At 38.0% G+C, this 15,623-nt stretch overlaps 1 protein-coding gene and 1 long non-coding RNA gene across 8 annotated transcripts in view; one reads left to right on the top strand and one right to left on the bottom strand.

The window, feature by feature from the left end:
- NF1 (neurofibromin 1) overlaps positions 1 to 15,623 on the bottom strand; it is a 252,162-nt gene that overhangs the window by 87,203 nt on the left and 149,336 nt on the right. For all 7 annotated transcript variants that reach the window (XM_032845423.1, XM_032845422.1, XM_032845416.1 and 4 more), the window contains one exon: positions 13,507 to 13,617. In XM_032845423.1, the coding sequence (XP_032701314.1) occupies positions 13,507 to 13,617 (111 nt within the window). The remainder of the gene's footprint in view (positions 1 to 13,506; positions 13,618 to 15,623) is intronic.
- LOC116859821 lies at positions 6,217 to 8,065 on the top strand. The gene is made up of 2 exons (XR_004381214.1): positions 6,217 to 6,259; positions 7,225 to 8,065. It is a non-coding gene; the product is annotated as an uncharacterized LOC116859821 (long non-coding RNA).

Raw genomic sequence — 15,623 nt, 5'->3', positions numbered from 1 at the left:
GTCTCAACCATCCTTCTATAGATGTTACTACACACAATCTATAGATATAAGTCTTCTAGATGTTACTACAAGACAACATGACTAATCTTTTGTTATTAAACTTAAATGACCAACTGAAACAAATGGTTTTAGGACTTTTTTTTTTTTTTTTTTTAAAGATTTTATTTTATTTATTTGTCAGAGACAGAGGGAGAGAGAGTGAGCGAGCACAGGCAGACAGAGGCAGAGGGAGAAGCAGGCTCCCTGCCGAGCAAGGAGCCCGATGTGGGACTCGATCCCAGGACGCTGGGATCATGACCTGAGCCGAAGGCAGCCGCTTAACCAACTGAGCCACCCAGGCGTCCCGGTTTTAGGACTTTTTGACCACTGTAAAAGTAATGTAGAGAATGATCATTTGGCATTACCAAAGGTGGTATATAAATGCCTTACATATGAAAACTTAGCTAACAGGAGCACATAAAAGGTTTTATCTGGAAGTAACATGGTCATATTTTAGAGAGATCACTCTGGTGGTAATGTGGAAAATGGAGGGGATGGGGTAATATCCTGGTGACAAGGAATCCAATTAGGGAGTTGTTGTAATAGCCTAGACCAGAGATGAGCAAATTGTGGTCCACCAGCAATATACTGCCTATATGCCACTTGTGGCCTGTTTTTGCAGGGCCTGCAAACTAAGAATGGCTCTAACGTTTTGTGTGTGGTGTGTGTGTGTGTGTGTACACACATATATGTATATATACATACATATATATGAACATACAATGTGTGTGTGTGTGTGTGTGTGTGTGTGTACACACACACACATAAACATATAATGTATTATTTGTCCCAGGGGTACAGGGGTACAGGTCTGTGACTCATCAGGCTTACACATTTCACAGCACTCACCACAGGCTCTAACATTTTTAAAAAACTGTTCAAAACAAAGTAATTCCCCTCCCCCAAGAAAAAGAAAGAAAGAACTAAAAAATCTTTCTGGTTTGGGCTTTACACCAAAATATTTACTGTGTGGTCCTTCACCAAAAATGTTTGCTAACCTCAGCTTTGACAATTGATTAAACTGTAAACAGAGTTTAAAATATGAGGATAAAGCATAAAAAAATTTCTGAAGCAAAATCAGTAAGACTTAATGACTGATCAGTTATATGTAGTTGGGAGCAGGTAGAAGTGAAGACTGATGTTAAGGCTTCCATTCAGAGCTCAAAGAAGATGGAGATACCATTACCCAAAGGAAGTAAAGAGAAAGAATCTCTCCTAAAAACTAAATTACTTTTTCCCATTGGAAGTAAATAAAAATAAGAAAAAAATAAGAATAAATGATAACAACCCAAAATTAGATAACAGACTTACAGTATTATAAAATTAGGAAACAACTTGTTCAAAGACAGACATTTGCCTTTGGAACACGTATTTTGCAACTAAGGGGAAATGTGTTATTTTTTCCTGTTAGATTTCTAAAACAAAAAGGCTGGTATTTTACCACAGAAAAGTGCTTAAGTACAATTCTAAAAGGTATCACATTCAAGTCTAACATAACAATATCCTGCTTATGTGTATTTGCACATCCACTTTCTCAGGGGGCTCACAAATGGTTTCTTTACAAGTAACTGTCCACAATGAAAGCCACTTGTGGGGCGCCTGGGTGGCTCAGTGGGTTAAAGCCTCTGCCTTCGGCTTGGGTCATGGTCTCGGGGTCCTGGGATCGAGTCCCGCATCGGGCTCTCTGCTCAGCGGGGAGCCTGCTTCTCTCTCTCTCTGCCTGCCTCTCTGCCTACTTGTGCTCTCTCTCTCTATCAAATAAATAAATAAATAAAATCTTTTAAAAAAAAAGAAAGAAAGAAAGAAAGCCACTTGTGCTACACACTCCTGAAATGTTTTAAATGTTCTACTTTCAAATACAGGTAAAAGCGCACCAGTAGCATGACAAAAACATCAATCCCGAACACCCTAACTGCTTTCTGAACTAACCAAACATACATAACTTCCAAAATGTTCAATGTTTAAGCGATATAAGGCACAGGAGCAATAAGTGTCCATGGCATTGTACTTATAGGTTATCTTTCAAAAAGCAAAAAGTTCTTCCATTGCCAAAAGTGTTTGCATAACTGCCACCCAAGAAAACTTTTAAGTGTCCTATTTGTGAGACAAAAATTCAAAGACCAAAGAGAAAAGTGACGGATGGGAAGACGGGGCCTAATTGTTTCTAGAATAACATACTCAAATTGCTTGAAATTCTCAAGAAATTGCTACACAAAATTTATGAGCATTGAGATAATTTTATAAATAAGAACATTTTTCTCCATTTTTTAAGAGTTCTGAAAGAATATGTGAAGGTAGAAAATTCTAGAAACACCAAAAAAAAAAAAGTAGGCCAATTCAAGGTAATATAAGTATGTAAAGGAAGATACTGCTCTTATAATGGCTTGCTAGTTCTAAAGCTCCAGCATTAAGTATGAGAAATTTAAATTTCCCAGAAAAAAATTAACAACATAATTGCTATTCTTACATCAATTCTGGCTACTATTTGCCCAATGTGTATTATATGGTGGGCACTGTATTGAATGCCATTCAAATATTCACAATTAATAGTCACAATAAACCTATAAACTTGGCACAGACCCCACAATCCTTCATCTGAAACCCCTGGGACAAGACATACTTCCAAATTTAGAGTTGTTCAGATTTTGAGGAAGACAATACAGTGCACATATTGTTTGTAGTAGTTTGGGTTCCGGCAGGAAACAGACGGCACACTCACACTGAGCTATTGGAGAATATGCATTAAGGAGGGGTAAGGGTTTAGTATAAGAGAGATAGGAAAACTATAAAAGACAGTGAGAGAGTAGACCTGAAGGAGCAGGGCAAGGAGCAGTTACCAGACACCAGACACAGAGAGGGCTGCCTGACAAAAACTGTTATCTTCACAGAGGGATGTAGTCAACCCACAGTGACCTTGCAGGAATACATTATTTCCAACAGGTCACATGGAATGAATGAGGAAAGAAGCTCAGTGCTATCTTCCACACAGGGCAGCCTCTCAGGGGTCAACAGAGTGGAGAGGTAGAGGGAGTAGATCTGGAGAGGCAAAGGCAAATTACCCAGCGCACAGGTACACCAGTCAGCACGAACTTCTGTCACAATGCCAAAATAACCCTCAACAAAAGACAACAGAGGTTTATTTCTCACTTGTATCATGTCACCCAGCAGTTCAAACACATCTAAGACCCCCATTCTGAACCCTCTTTTCTAGTGGGTTCTGACATGAGAACAAGATGAAGAATGGTGAGAAGGCCTGGAAGGGAGACACATCAGGGGAATCTACATTCTGCTGACCAGGACACAGTCATATAGTACCACCTGACTACAAAGATGCTTGGAATGGTATGGTAACGTACCCAGAAGGAACAGAAGAAACACAAATATAAGTACTAGTCGTATTATATATTACATAATCCACACTAAGTGGGACAAATATAGATAGTGCTAGTAACAATAACGAAAAGCCTCACACCAGTGCAGGTTAGAAGTTTCTATCAAGTAAGTTTTGTTACCAAACTTTTTTTTTCTTTTGGCAAAACTTTACATTTTCAGAGGATTTGGGATCTCAGAACTGCAGATAAAGCTATTACGAATGTGCACTATGATCCACATTATACAAATACAAAACTCTCTCAAACAGCAGTCAGAAAATAAGAGATGGGACTTCAACTGAGACCTCTGACTGGCCAACTTAACACTTGGGAAAACGGCAAATGACCAGGTGGCTCTTATTATTTTTGACATCATTAATGATATCAGCCCTTGGACATGACAAAACAAAGGAGATACCGCCATATAGTCCAATGTTCATTGTGTCCTGTTCTGTCCCACCACTCACTGTGCTAGCAGGTAGAGGGGATACAAAGAGTAAGAGGTAATGCCGGACGATGAAACACCAGAATATGGCGGAAGAAAGATTTAGGATACATCTATGGTAAAAAGCAGACTCTGATCAGTGCTCTAAAAGTTTAAAGTCTTAAAATGACTGATTCTGAAGTGTAGAATTAGGGAAAGCTCACATGAAAGGCACCACCATTAGAGTTAGAGCTGGAAAGAAGCACAAAATTTTGAACGAGGAAGAAGTACTTTGGGCAGACAGGGAAGGCTATGCAAATGAACAGAGGCAGGAGATATTTAAAGGCCTAAAAAATGGATGGCAAATGATTTTTGTTTAGGAGCATCGGAGTGCTGAAGAGTTCAGAATTTTAAATTTTACTTAATTATCATCACAAGGCCCGGGCAGCTTAAGAGTAGTAAGAAAAAGAAGGTAATGAGGAGTCCAAGGTTGGAGAGCCATTTTGCTAGGTGATGATGCAATTAACTGATAAAGATTAAGAAGAAACTATCTGGGCTCGAAACTGGGAAAGGGAAAAGTTTTGAATTTTAAAATTTTAAATAAGTTGAGACTGAAGTGTTTGAAGCATCTCTAGGAGTTACCAGTGCATTACCTGAGTATTCCGGTTTATAAAATTCTACTCCGTTGCTAAGAGGTTTTTTATGTTGACTTCTAGGTCTAACACACTAACCTCCAATTAAGTGAGGTTCTCTGTTATATGTACCATATAAATAAGATGTAGCAAGCACTGTTTTATTCATTCAGGAGAAATACAAATCCTTATAGCAAAGTAAAACAAGTGAGGAACATGTACCGACTTGTACTTCTGCCATTTATGGAGCAATTTCCTTGTATGTCAACACCACCGGTCACAGCCCTGCAATTTTTAAAGAGTGCTGGCCAATGTGATGAAAACATTAGCACAATACAACCAAACTCTTCCCTGTATGCTAGTTATCAAGGAAAAGAAGTAATCAAAAGACAAAATTCCTTTAAAGAATATACTTAATGTGCTTCAATGTGGGTGGTTTAATCTATATATAAAAACTTTGTTGGGAGGGGTGCCTACATGGCTCAGTTGGTTGGGCAACCAACTCTTTTCTTTTTTTTTTTTAAGATTTTATTTATTTATTTAACAGACAGAAATTACAAGTAGGCAGAGAGGCAGGCAGAGAGAGAGGGGGAAGTAGGCTCCCTGCTGAGCAAAAGCTTGATGCGGGGCTCGATCCCAGGACCCTGAGATCATGACCTGAGCTGAAGGCAAAGGCTTAACCCACTGAGCCACCCACGCACCCCCCAACTCCTGATTTCAGCTCAGGTCATGATCTCAGGGTGGTGGGACTGAGCCCTGAATCAGGCTCTGCAATCAGCAGGGAGTCCTCTTGGCTCTTTGTCTCATTCTCTCTCTCTCTCTAAAATAAACAAATAAGTCTTTAACCAAAAAACAAAACAAAAAAAACTTTGTTGGGCACCTGGCTGGCCTAGTCACAAGGCAGGTGACTCGATCTCAAGGTTGTGAGTTCAAACCCCACACTGGGTGTGGAGTCTACTTAAAAAAAATAATTACTTAGAAACAACTTTGTTAATGAAGTATGACAGTATCACTTTCATATGCGATCCTTTTCTTTGTTTTATATTAATAAAGTTTAACTTCTTCTCTAATAGGTTTCTTTAATTATGTATTGTTAAATGCCTGGAATGCTATATTCCCAAATTGTTTTTAATACTTCAAAATAACCATGGTCAGAAACTACCAATAAACATATTTACAAGATCTTCAAGAAAAATAAAGACACCTATCTCTAGTATACTTACTTGATTGTAAGTCATGATAATCACGGCACGCAAAATAACATATTCCTCTAGTCAGTGCAGTGAAGAAACTATGTAATGAATACACAGATAAGAGGAATGAGAAAAGATATATTCACTGGATTCCTTAAGCAAGTAGAGGGACACCTGGGTGGCTCAGTTAAGCACCTGCCCTCAGCTCAGGTCATGAACGGAGGGTCTTGGGATCTAGTCCTGCATCAGGCTCCTTGCTCAGAGGGTGGCCTGCTTCTTCTCCCTCTGCCTGCCAGTTGCCCTGTGTGTGCTCTCTCTGACAAACAAATAAATGAAATCTTAAAAAAAAAAAAAAAAAGCATGTAGATTTTGGAAAGACTTTATTTGCCTTCCTTGATCTCTGCCAAGGTCCATCTGTTTACACCAGTTGTTTGGAAAACACCCAATAGGAGATTTTCAAAGAGTAAATGGCAGGTCAAGTTCAGAACACGTGACTTCCTCACTAATTATATTTAAAGAGCATACAGTAGAAGTTAAGATTCCCCACAAGACACTGAAGAAAGCCTGAGTTCATAATCCTGAAAGAAAAAACATCGAAAGGTAATATTAATTTGAAATTTTCTGAATTATATGTTAGAACCAAATGTAAATTAGAGTACTAAAATTGAAGTGTGAGCTTTAAGTTTAAAAAAAAAAAGAAAAGAATATTTAACCATGACCAACATGTGCTAACTGTATTATCTCAGATGTGGCAACCCATTGATTTGAATGTAAGATAAAAGAAAATTAGGGGTGCCTGGGTGGCTCAGTTGTTAAGCGGCTGCCTTCAGCTCTGGTCATGATTCTGAGGTCCTGGGACTGAGCCCCATATGCGCCTCTCTGCTCAGTGGGAAGCCTGCTTCTCCCTTTCCCACTCCCCCTGCTTGTGTTCCCTCTCTCGCTGTGTCTGTCAAATAAATAAATAAAATCTTAAAAAAATAAAAATTAGCCTTACTTTAAAAATGGTTTACTATTGAACTTTTGGTCTTTGTCTATTCTATGCTTTCACATTCCAGATCTACTAACAAATTCTGGACTAAGAGTCCGACTCAAGTTCTAGTTCTGGTCATTTTTAGATATGCATCCATAAGCAACTTATGCCCTTTGTCTGAGCCCATCTGTAAAATGAAGGAACGGATATTGATTCCTCTAAATTTCCCTCTATCTTAAAAACTATGAAGATGTTTTGTTTTTTAAAGATTTTATTTATTTATTTGAGAGAGAGCACAAGCAGGGGGACCAGCAGAGGGAGAGGGAGAAGCAGGCTCCCCCATCAGCAGGGAGCCCAACACAGAGCTCAATCCCAGGACTCCCATGGGGTCCTGGGATTGACCTGAGCTGAAGACAAGACACTTAATGGACTGAGCCACCCAGGCACCCCAAAAACTATTAAACTGTTAAACCAAAGACTGGCATTTCCCCAGGGCTAGAAGGAGGTTTCCTTCAGTTTTCCCTGTTTTAAAAAAAGCTGGATCTTAGATTTGTGTTCAAAGTGTCAGTAAATTTCTGTAATTGTTCTGAAACAGGAAAATGATGTTCAAGCTATCATTTATCAGCCTGTTCCTCCTGTTTGTCACTAACACTTCGGGGATAACTACAGAACTGATGACCTCAGGGTCTACGACAGACTCAAGTCCCAGGAAGAGCCTAAATTCCATGACAACCCCAAGTTCCAAGACAACTCTGAATGCCAACACAAATTCGAGTTTCAAGACAATTTTAAATCTCCATACAACCTCAGAATTCAAGACAACTTCAAACCTCCCGATGATCTCAAATATGAAGATGACCTCAAATGCCGAGAAAACTCAGATAACAACAGTGAGCCCAAAGATAGTCATGACCAGAAATGGGAAGACTATGAAAAGTGGTAGCACAACACTGAATCCAATGGTCAACATTCACTTTCTTCTCTATATACTATGCTTGCTGCTCTGTGTGTGCTCAGGCTGAAGTGGACTTGAATGGTCTGCACTCCTAGCTCAGTGCATTACTATCTGCTGAATTACAACAAGCACACTAAGAAAATCAAATTTATTTCAGTTTATTTCTTAGGAAATTATCATTATTCTAGCTTAATTAAGTTGTAAATTTTCATTGTGTAAGTTTAATTATTACCTCAATATAATGCTTTCCTTCCTTATAAATGCCAAAACAAGTAAAATACTACACATTTGCCTTTTAAATGTTTGCAAAATTGAACAGAAACTCAGATTTTTACATTAAAAGTTTAAGAAATTATGTTGGTGATGTTTAACCAAAATACACCTGTGTGTGAGAGAGGGGGATAGGAGATGGGGAATGAAGACTGGCGTGTGTTATGTTTGTACTGTTTTATTTTTTATTAAATAGCAAATGCTAATCTTTTTTTTTTTTAAGATGTGTTTATTTATTTTAGAAAGAGAGAGCACACAAGTGGGAGGGGCAGAGGGAAAGAGAGAATCTCAAGCAGAATCTGCAATGAGCTTGACTCTACAACACTGAGATCATGATCTGAGCCAAAACCAAGAGTTGGACACTCAACTGACTGCGCCACCCAGGCACCCCAGTAAGTGGATATCTTAAAGGAAATACTACAGTACTGCACAAAACAATACACCTATCTGTGTCATCACACTTCATGAAGATAAAATAGTAATATGCTGTCACAGTAAAAAAAAGGTGCCAATTCTGAGGGAGGGGAGGTTTGAAAAAAATTTTTTAAGTTTTTCTTATTTATTTAAGTAATCCCTACACCCAAAACGAGGCTTGAACTCATGACCCCAAGATCAAGAGTCACATGCTCTTCCAACTGAGCCAGACTGCTAACTCTTGTAATGCATAATACAGCTGGTCCAATGACAAGATTATCTTGCTCTGAGTAAACCTTTATCTAGTGTTTGAAAAGGTCATTTGTAAATTAGATGCCTAGAATTCAAAACTCTTCCCTACAGAAACATATCTCGTAACCATTAGAGAGTTTCATGCTGGTCTACAAAGGTTGATTTAGCCCAAAAACCTTGTACCTAACTTTCACACTGGAAATAACCATGTCATTAATAGTGCAGTTGTTAAGGTTTGAAACCCAGCTGATTCTCAAGAACTGTGCCACCATGAGTTAAATACATAATCCAGTGCAATTTCCTAACTTCAGTAATAAACTGACTACATATGAATCACTTTGGATGCCTGTTGAATATGTAAATTAGGGTCTCCACAAGAGATTTTGATTTGGTAGCTCATGGTACGGCCTGGGGATATGTTTGTTTGCTTTAATTTTCCAGGTCATTCTGACAGCTAGGTCTGGGAACGACCAACAATTTCTCTTAAGTTTCAGTTTATATACATGTCAATCATTGTTAGTAACAACACCTCATGGGACGCCTAGGTGGCTCAGTCAGTTAAATGTCTGCCTTCCACTTGGATTGTGATCCCAGGGTCCTGGGATCGAGTCTCCCATTGGGCTCCTTGCTCAGCAGGGAGCCTGCTGCTCCCCCTGCTTGTGCTCTCTCTCTCTGACAAATAAATAAATCTTTAAAAAAAAAAAAAAAAAACCACACACACAAGGCCTCAGAAGGTTACTGTTAGGGTTAGATGAAAAATTCTATCACGTGCACAATTTGCCTGATGCACAGAAAGCACTCAGGAAATGTTAGCTGTTACCATTATTATTACTACTAACTACTACCCCAAAAGCAATTGCCAGGTACAACAATATTCCTAAGAGGAAAATTCTTCGTTAGAACTTTTAGGTTTTATATTTTTAATTATTCTTCTATAATAACCTGTGTCCTGGCAACAAGTCATATAATACAGAGGCACATAAGAAATACTATAATCGGTCCTCTACGTTCTCCAATCATACTCCTCCCCTGCAATAAGCAATATGAACAGCTTAATGTGTCTACTTTCACACATTTCTCAATCTACATATGCCTGTGCACACATAGTTATATGACAAGTGTCAGTCCTCCTTCTGCGTCTTTTTAAAGTATAACGGAGGACTTCTGTTACTTTCGCCTACTCAGCATCCATTTTTCCTCATCCTGGATCTGCTATCCAATTTTCCTTTGGGAAACTCCGCCCGTGGTGCCCTCTCTTTCAATTCATGCAGTTCAAGTCGGGATGGCTTCACCACGAAGCTCAATAGGGATGGGTGCATTATTTGGGCCTAGACAACCAAGACATTCCACCCCTCTGCCGCTGGCTGCCTCAGGAATTAATTGGCATGTGACTCACGCCAGGCAGTAAAACCAGCACTTCCGCAGCACCCACTGGGAAAGAGGTCATTTTCCCTCGGTTGGTAAGCTGAGAACACAAAACACTGCTGGCCACAGGAAAAGCCTCCTACGAATAATATCAACCCAAAAGAAGTAGAGTCAAGAGACAGAGAAGACAATGTTTCGCAGATGACACTGTTCAAAGCTCTGCACACGGTCATGTAAGAAGCCAGACCATATCTTGATCTCCTCAGGTATATGTACCAAATGATGTCCTTTTTGGTTTACACAAGTTTGAAATTCATTTCTGTTACTTGTAACAAGCAAAATAAACTTAATGCATTGCATATTATTCCATAATATAGAGGTATCCTTATATATTCAACAATTCCCCTTTTGAAACATAGTTACACTGTTTTGGAGTTTTGGTTTCTTTTTTTTTTTTTTTTTTTTTTTTTTGCCACCATAAACAAGACTGCAACAATTGTTGTTTATAGTAGTTTAACTACTATGAAGTAGGAGCATAAATACATGGGAGGGAATACCAGGGAAAGATTAGAAACTAAATTAGGTCAAAATTATGGAGCACCCTGCATGCCTGACTACAGAACCTGGACTTCATATGCGGAATCTACAGTGTTATTTAACACACCGAGAGAGACAAGTTGAGATTTGTACTGGTCTGCCTCCAGATGCAATGTTAAAATGACCTGGAAGAAGTTATCTGGGGATTAGGAAGTGGGAGGATAAGGCTGCGTTCATATAGGTAAGAGCTAGTAAAGAGAGTCTCAGGAATGGCAGTGGCAGAAAAATGATTTCAAAAGGCATTTTCAAGGTGCCTAAAAGAAATATTAAACAATTAAGATCCAATTAAAAAAAAAACCACAAAACAAAAATCACAACAAATACCAAAAGACAGCCCCTGAAAAAGAATAGCAGTCAGGAGCATATACTTGACTTAAGGAGCAGGCCAGAAAGACACTGGCTGACCAGCACTTAGCATGAAAGGTTTTGTCAAACAGGTGTATTTTAGCAGAACCACATTCTCTTTTTGGAACCTGAAGTATGCGGTGCTGAGGTAATGAAAGAGTTAGTAGTTGTGGCTAAAACTGAAAGGATACCAAAAGAGAAAAAACAGGAAGTAGAGCTATGAAGCCAAGAGAGAGTCAAAGATTGTGAACTAGTTCCAGAACTGATAGCCACCTAATTCTGTCTACACCTAGGCAGTCTCTGCTGTGTAATTCATGTTTTTCCTGAGGCCTACCTTTCTGAGAAAATAAGAATGTCTTCTTTGCAGTAACAAAGGCCTAACTAAAACAGTGTAACTGATTTGTCAGGGTCCCACAGCTAAAACCAAGGCTAGGTGACTGACAATGAGGAGGATAAAAGAAAAAGGTAAGAATTTAAAATGATTAGGGTTTCTAGCATGGGAAAGAATAATGATGTAACTGAGAAAGAAAATACAGTGTTAAAAAGCTGATTTGAATACATACTAAATCAAGTTTTGCATATTTCAAGTCTAAAATGTCTGGACTATCTGTAAGGAGAATGGAATCTATAGGTCAAAAAATATTCACTAATACACAGTAGTCTAAGCCACAGAAACACAGGAATATCAAAAGAGAAGTCAAACCCAAGTGTTCTTTGACAAAGTTGGCCATGTAGAGGTAAAGCCTTCACTATATTCTTTTGGACTTGTACCATGGTGGAAGTGGGCCTTTCTCTGCTCTGAGTTACTGTGTGCTCAACAATCTTGGAGCTAAGACTTCAAACCAGGTGAAAATAAAGGCTGAGAGGAGCTCCAGGAAGTCTAAGTGAAAAGTTCAAAGTACTGAAAATCTGAAATTGCAAGAGTCCTATCCAAAAACAAAAACCAAAAATGAAAAAAAGAAAACCTCAAACGTACTCTGTACAGAACTTTGAAGTCACAAAATACTTCATGTGAGAGGTAGACAGGATAGTTTTTGTAAGTGCTGCCCTCTCACCTTTTCTTTTTTTTAACAGAAGAAGACACAGATTCAGAAAAAAACTCATCTAAGATTATGCAGCTAATAAAACAACAGAGTTAAGAATTGTTTAGCACTCTTAAGTCATCATGTTCTATAGGTTTCCTGGAAATCTCACTGTTTTAATCCAACAGAGGGTGTCTGGATCAGGCCCATCCTGCTTTCCTTGGCCTTTTCTAGAACCTCCAATGAAGCAACACAATCTTACACTTTCCGATCCTGAAGAGAAAACCTAGTTTTGAGGCTTTCCAGATATCTTTGCTACTTACAAACTAACAAGAATTTAAAGGGGGAGGGGGACACACACCTATCTGCCTCACCAGTTTCACTTTAATTACTTTGACAAAATAGGGAGGGCCAAAACACTGGTTGCATTAAAAGTTGGGGTTGAAATACAAATATGGTTCATCTCTGTTGCAAAAGAAAATTAAAATTATCTTAGGCAATTTAGAAATGGGTATTGGTATAAAAGTTGGAGAGAAGACTCTCAAGAGAAATGAAGAGATGTTACTCAAAGGTTGTTCAAGAAGAGAACTCAGGGTAAATGCAAGTTCCTATACTCTTGATTCTGTAACACCCAGTGGTTGGGACTCCTTGGTGTTAACGCTATCTGGATTATTTGACTAAACGAATTTCCCACCTTCCACATTCCTTTCTTCAATCCTTCCCCATTATTTCTGAGGCTCCACTTATCCCCTACACACTGTTAAGTTTTTGCCAACTGTGACCATTCAGTCTACTGACATAATTCTTCAATTTATGTTAAATTCAGGAAACTTGGGAAGATTAATTCCTTCTGCTACTTAATAGCAAAACTAAGATTATGCATAGTCCTAAAATTCCAAAGCCAATGGTCTGTTACACCACATTGTCTCTAAAGTTCAAATACCATGAGTTTATGTCATCAACACGAAGAAGTAAAAACCACCAACTTAGTATCGCAGATAAGTTCTCAAGGAAGGTAGTATGGAGGCAAGAAAGAAAGGACCATGGCACGGAGAGCATGGCAAGCCTCGAGCCTATTGTTAAGAAGGAGCTCACAGCATTTCCAGAAAGGCTTTCAAAGGAACTAGCCTGGACTGAAGACATAATGAAAAAAATGCAATCATTTTTCCAGGCTGTCACCTGTGCCATCCTTATAGAACTTTCCCACAGCTTCTCTGAATTATTTGTTAAGTAAACCCAATCTTGTCATACACAGCATATTACTGAAAGTTCTTAGAAACAGATTCTTAAAAGTTTTAGTTCTGCTTAAAAAGAAGTGTTTCTGATTGTCATGCTGTAGATATATTTACTCAGAATACAGCTTAAAAAAAGATACTTTGCAATTTTTTTATTCTTGGTAATTAATCTGTTGTAGGAAGTATTTAAAAAAAAACTGATTTTAAGAAAGAGAAGGCAAGAGGAAACAGGTCTCCTGAAAAGCAATTTCTAATATACCACCATCATTTTGTGATGATGGCTATTTATCCAGCTATATTCTTACAGGTAAACTTGTCTTCAATTCCAGTAAAGTCAAATGGGAAAAACCAAATTTGCTGTCTCTCTACATTTATTATTTTTAAAACTGTGTTAAGAGAAACTAAAACATAGTAGTTCTTACCTCCGTGCAACATAATAAAATATAGGATTCCCAGCTTTGGAAGTCCCAGCTTGGTAGAAAATACTTAACGTTTTCAAAGCCTTGAACTCTTCTTTTTCATGTACTTGATGCCTGAAAGAAAAAAACAAAAACAGAGTAACTCAGGCTTTCTATTGTCCATTGAGTATTTCTAAAAACCCATGATTAGAGCAATGATAAAATATGTAAAATGGCAAAATATTTAAAAAGCAAAACACTTTCTGAAAGGCAATTTTGTAACAAATACCAAAAATTTTAAGGTGTTACTCTTTGAAACACACTGAGTAGTTCTTAGGACTATCCTAAGAAAAGTATTGGGCAGCAATATTAACCATAGGATTGTTTTTTATCATGGTATTTTTTTTTTCTAGAAGCAACTAAGTTTTCAATTTTTTTCAAGAGTTCAATTTATCAACCTTTTCTTTATTGGTTTATGATTTTGAATGATTTAAAAGGCCTTCCTTTGCACGTCTTCTTCTTCATGAGAGTTTATCCTCATGAATGGTATGAGCACCTTTTTCCAGATGGTTATTCATTTGTACCAACACCATTTATTAAAAGTCCATTCAATAGTTAAATTTAGAAACATAAGAAACAAGTGTTGGCACAGATGTGGAGAAAAAGGAGCCCTGATGCACTGTTGGTGGGAATGCAAACTGGAGCAGCCACTGTGGAAAAGAGTATGTAGGTTCCTCAAAAAAATTAAAGATAGAATTACCAAATGATACAATAATTCCACTGCTAGGTATTTACCCAAAGAAAACTAAAACACTAATCTGAAAAGATATATGGACCCCTATGTTTATTGCAGCATTATTTACAATAGCCAAGACATAGCCAAGACATAGCTAAGTGTCTACTGATAGATGAATGGATTAAAAAAAAACTTGTGTGCATATATATAGAATGGGATATTACTTGGCCATAAAAAAGAATGAAATCTTGCCATTTGCAATAACATGGATAGAACTAGATAGTATAATTCTGAGTAAAATCAGATGAAGAAAGATAAATGCCATATGATTTCACTCATGTGTGGAATTTAAGAAACAAAACAAATGAACAAAGAAAAAAAAACCAAAAAAATATAGAAAGTAACTGGTTGCTGGAGGAGAGGTAGGTGGGAGGATGGGGAAAATAGGTCAAGAGGATTAAGAGTACACTTATCATGATAAACACTGTGTAACGTACAGATTTGTTGAATCACTACACTGTAGTGAAACAAGTGTAACAATATATGTTACTTATACTGGAATGAGTGAATGAACAAATAAATAAATGCAAATCCCAAAACTTAAAAAAAAAAAGGTCCATTCTGGTCTCCCTGATTCTGAATACCACTTTTTATCATATATTAAATTCCCCTGTGTATTTTAAAATATTTCTGAAAAAGCATGACTCGAGGGGCGCCTGGGTGGCTCAGTGGGTTAAAGCCTCTGCCTTCGGCTCGGGTCGTGATCCCAGGGTCCTGGGATCGAGCCCTGAGTCGGGCTCTCTGCTCAGCAGGGAGCCTGCTTCCTCCTCCCTCTCTGCCTGCCTCTCTGCCTACCTGTGATCTCTGTCAAATAAATAAATAAAATCTTTAAAAAAAAAAAAAAAGGCATGACTTGATTTTTATGTATTCTGCTGAATACTCAGTGTGTGTATAATTAATTTGAAGATTCGTGTCATTCACCAACCCTGGGACACTTTCATCTGTTGTCTCTTCAAGTATTACCTCTTCACCATTCTCTTTAAGCTGCACTTCTGAAACACCTATTATGCTTGTTGGACCCTCTCATTCTGTCATCTGCATTTTTTAACTTTTTTCCTATTTTCCACCATACTAACGATATGTTGGTAATGTGTTCAGAAATCATCTTCCAGCTATGTATTTTAAAAATAAAATATTTTAAAAACATAGTTCCTTTTACCTACTATTTCTAGGTGTCTTGTGTCTTGAAGAGGGTTGGGGAGAGAGGCTGTATTATCTTAATCCATCATGTTGCTGGTACCAGGTCAGCATTTGTTAGTATTAATTGAAACAACCTGCATGTCATTTGATAAGAGAATAGGTACACCTGTGTATAGATAAATGATTGTGTGGCCATCTGCCCAAT

This window comes from Lontra canadensis, unplaced genomic scaffold (assembly GCF_010015895.1).
Source record: "Lontra canadensis isolate GAN:19392208 unplaced genomic scaffold, GSC_riverotter_1.0 scaffold163, whole genome shotgun sequence".
In the NCBI taxonomy this organism is placed as follows: Eukaryota; Metazoa; Chordata; class Mammalia; order Carnivora; family Mustelidae; genus Lontra; species Lontra canadensis.
The sequence above is the reverse complement of the archived record's forward strand: the minus strand, read 5'-3'. Positions and strand labels throughout refer to the sequence as shown.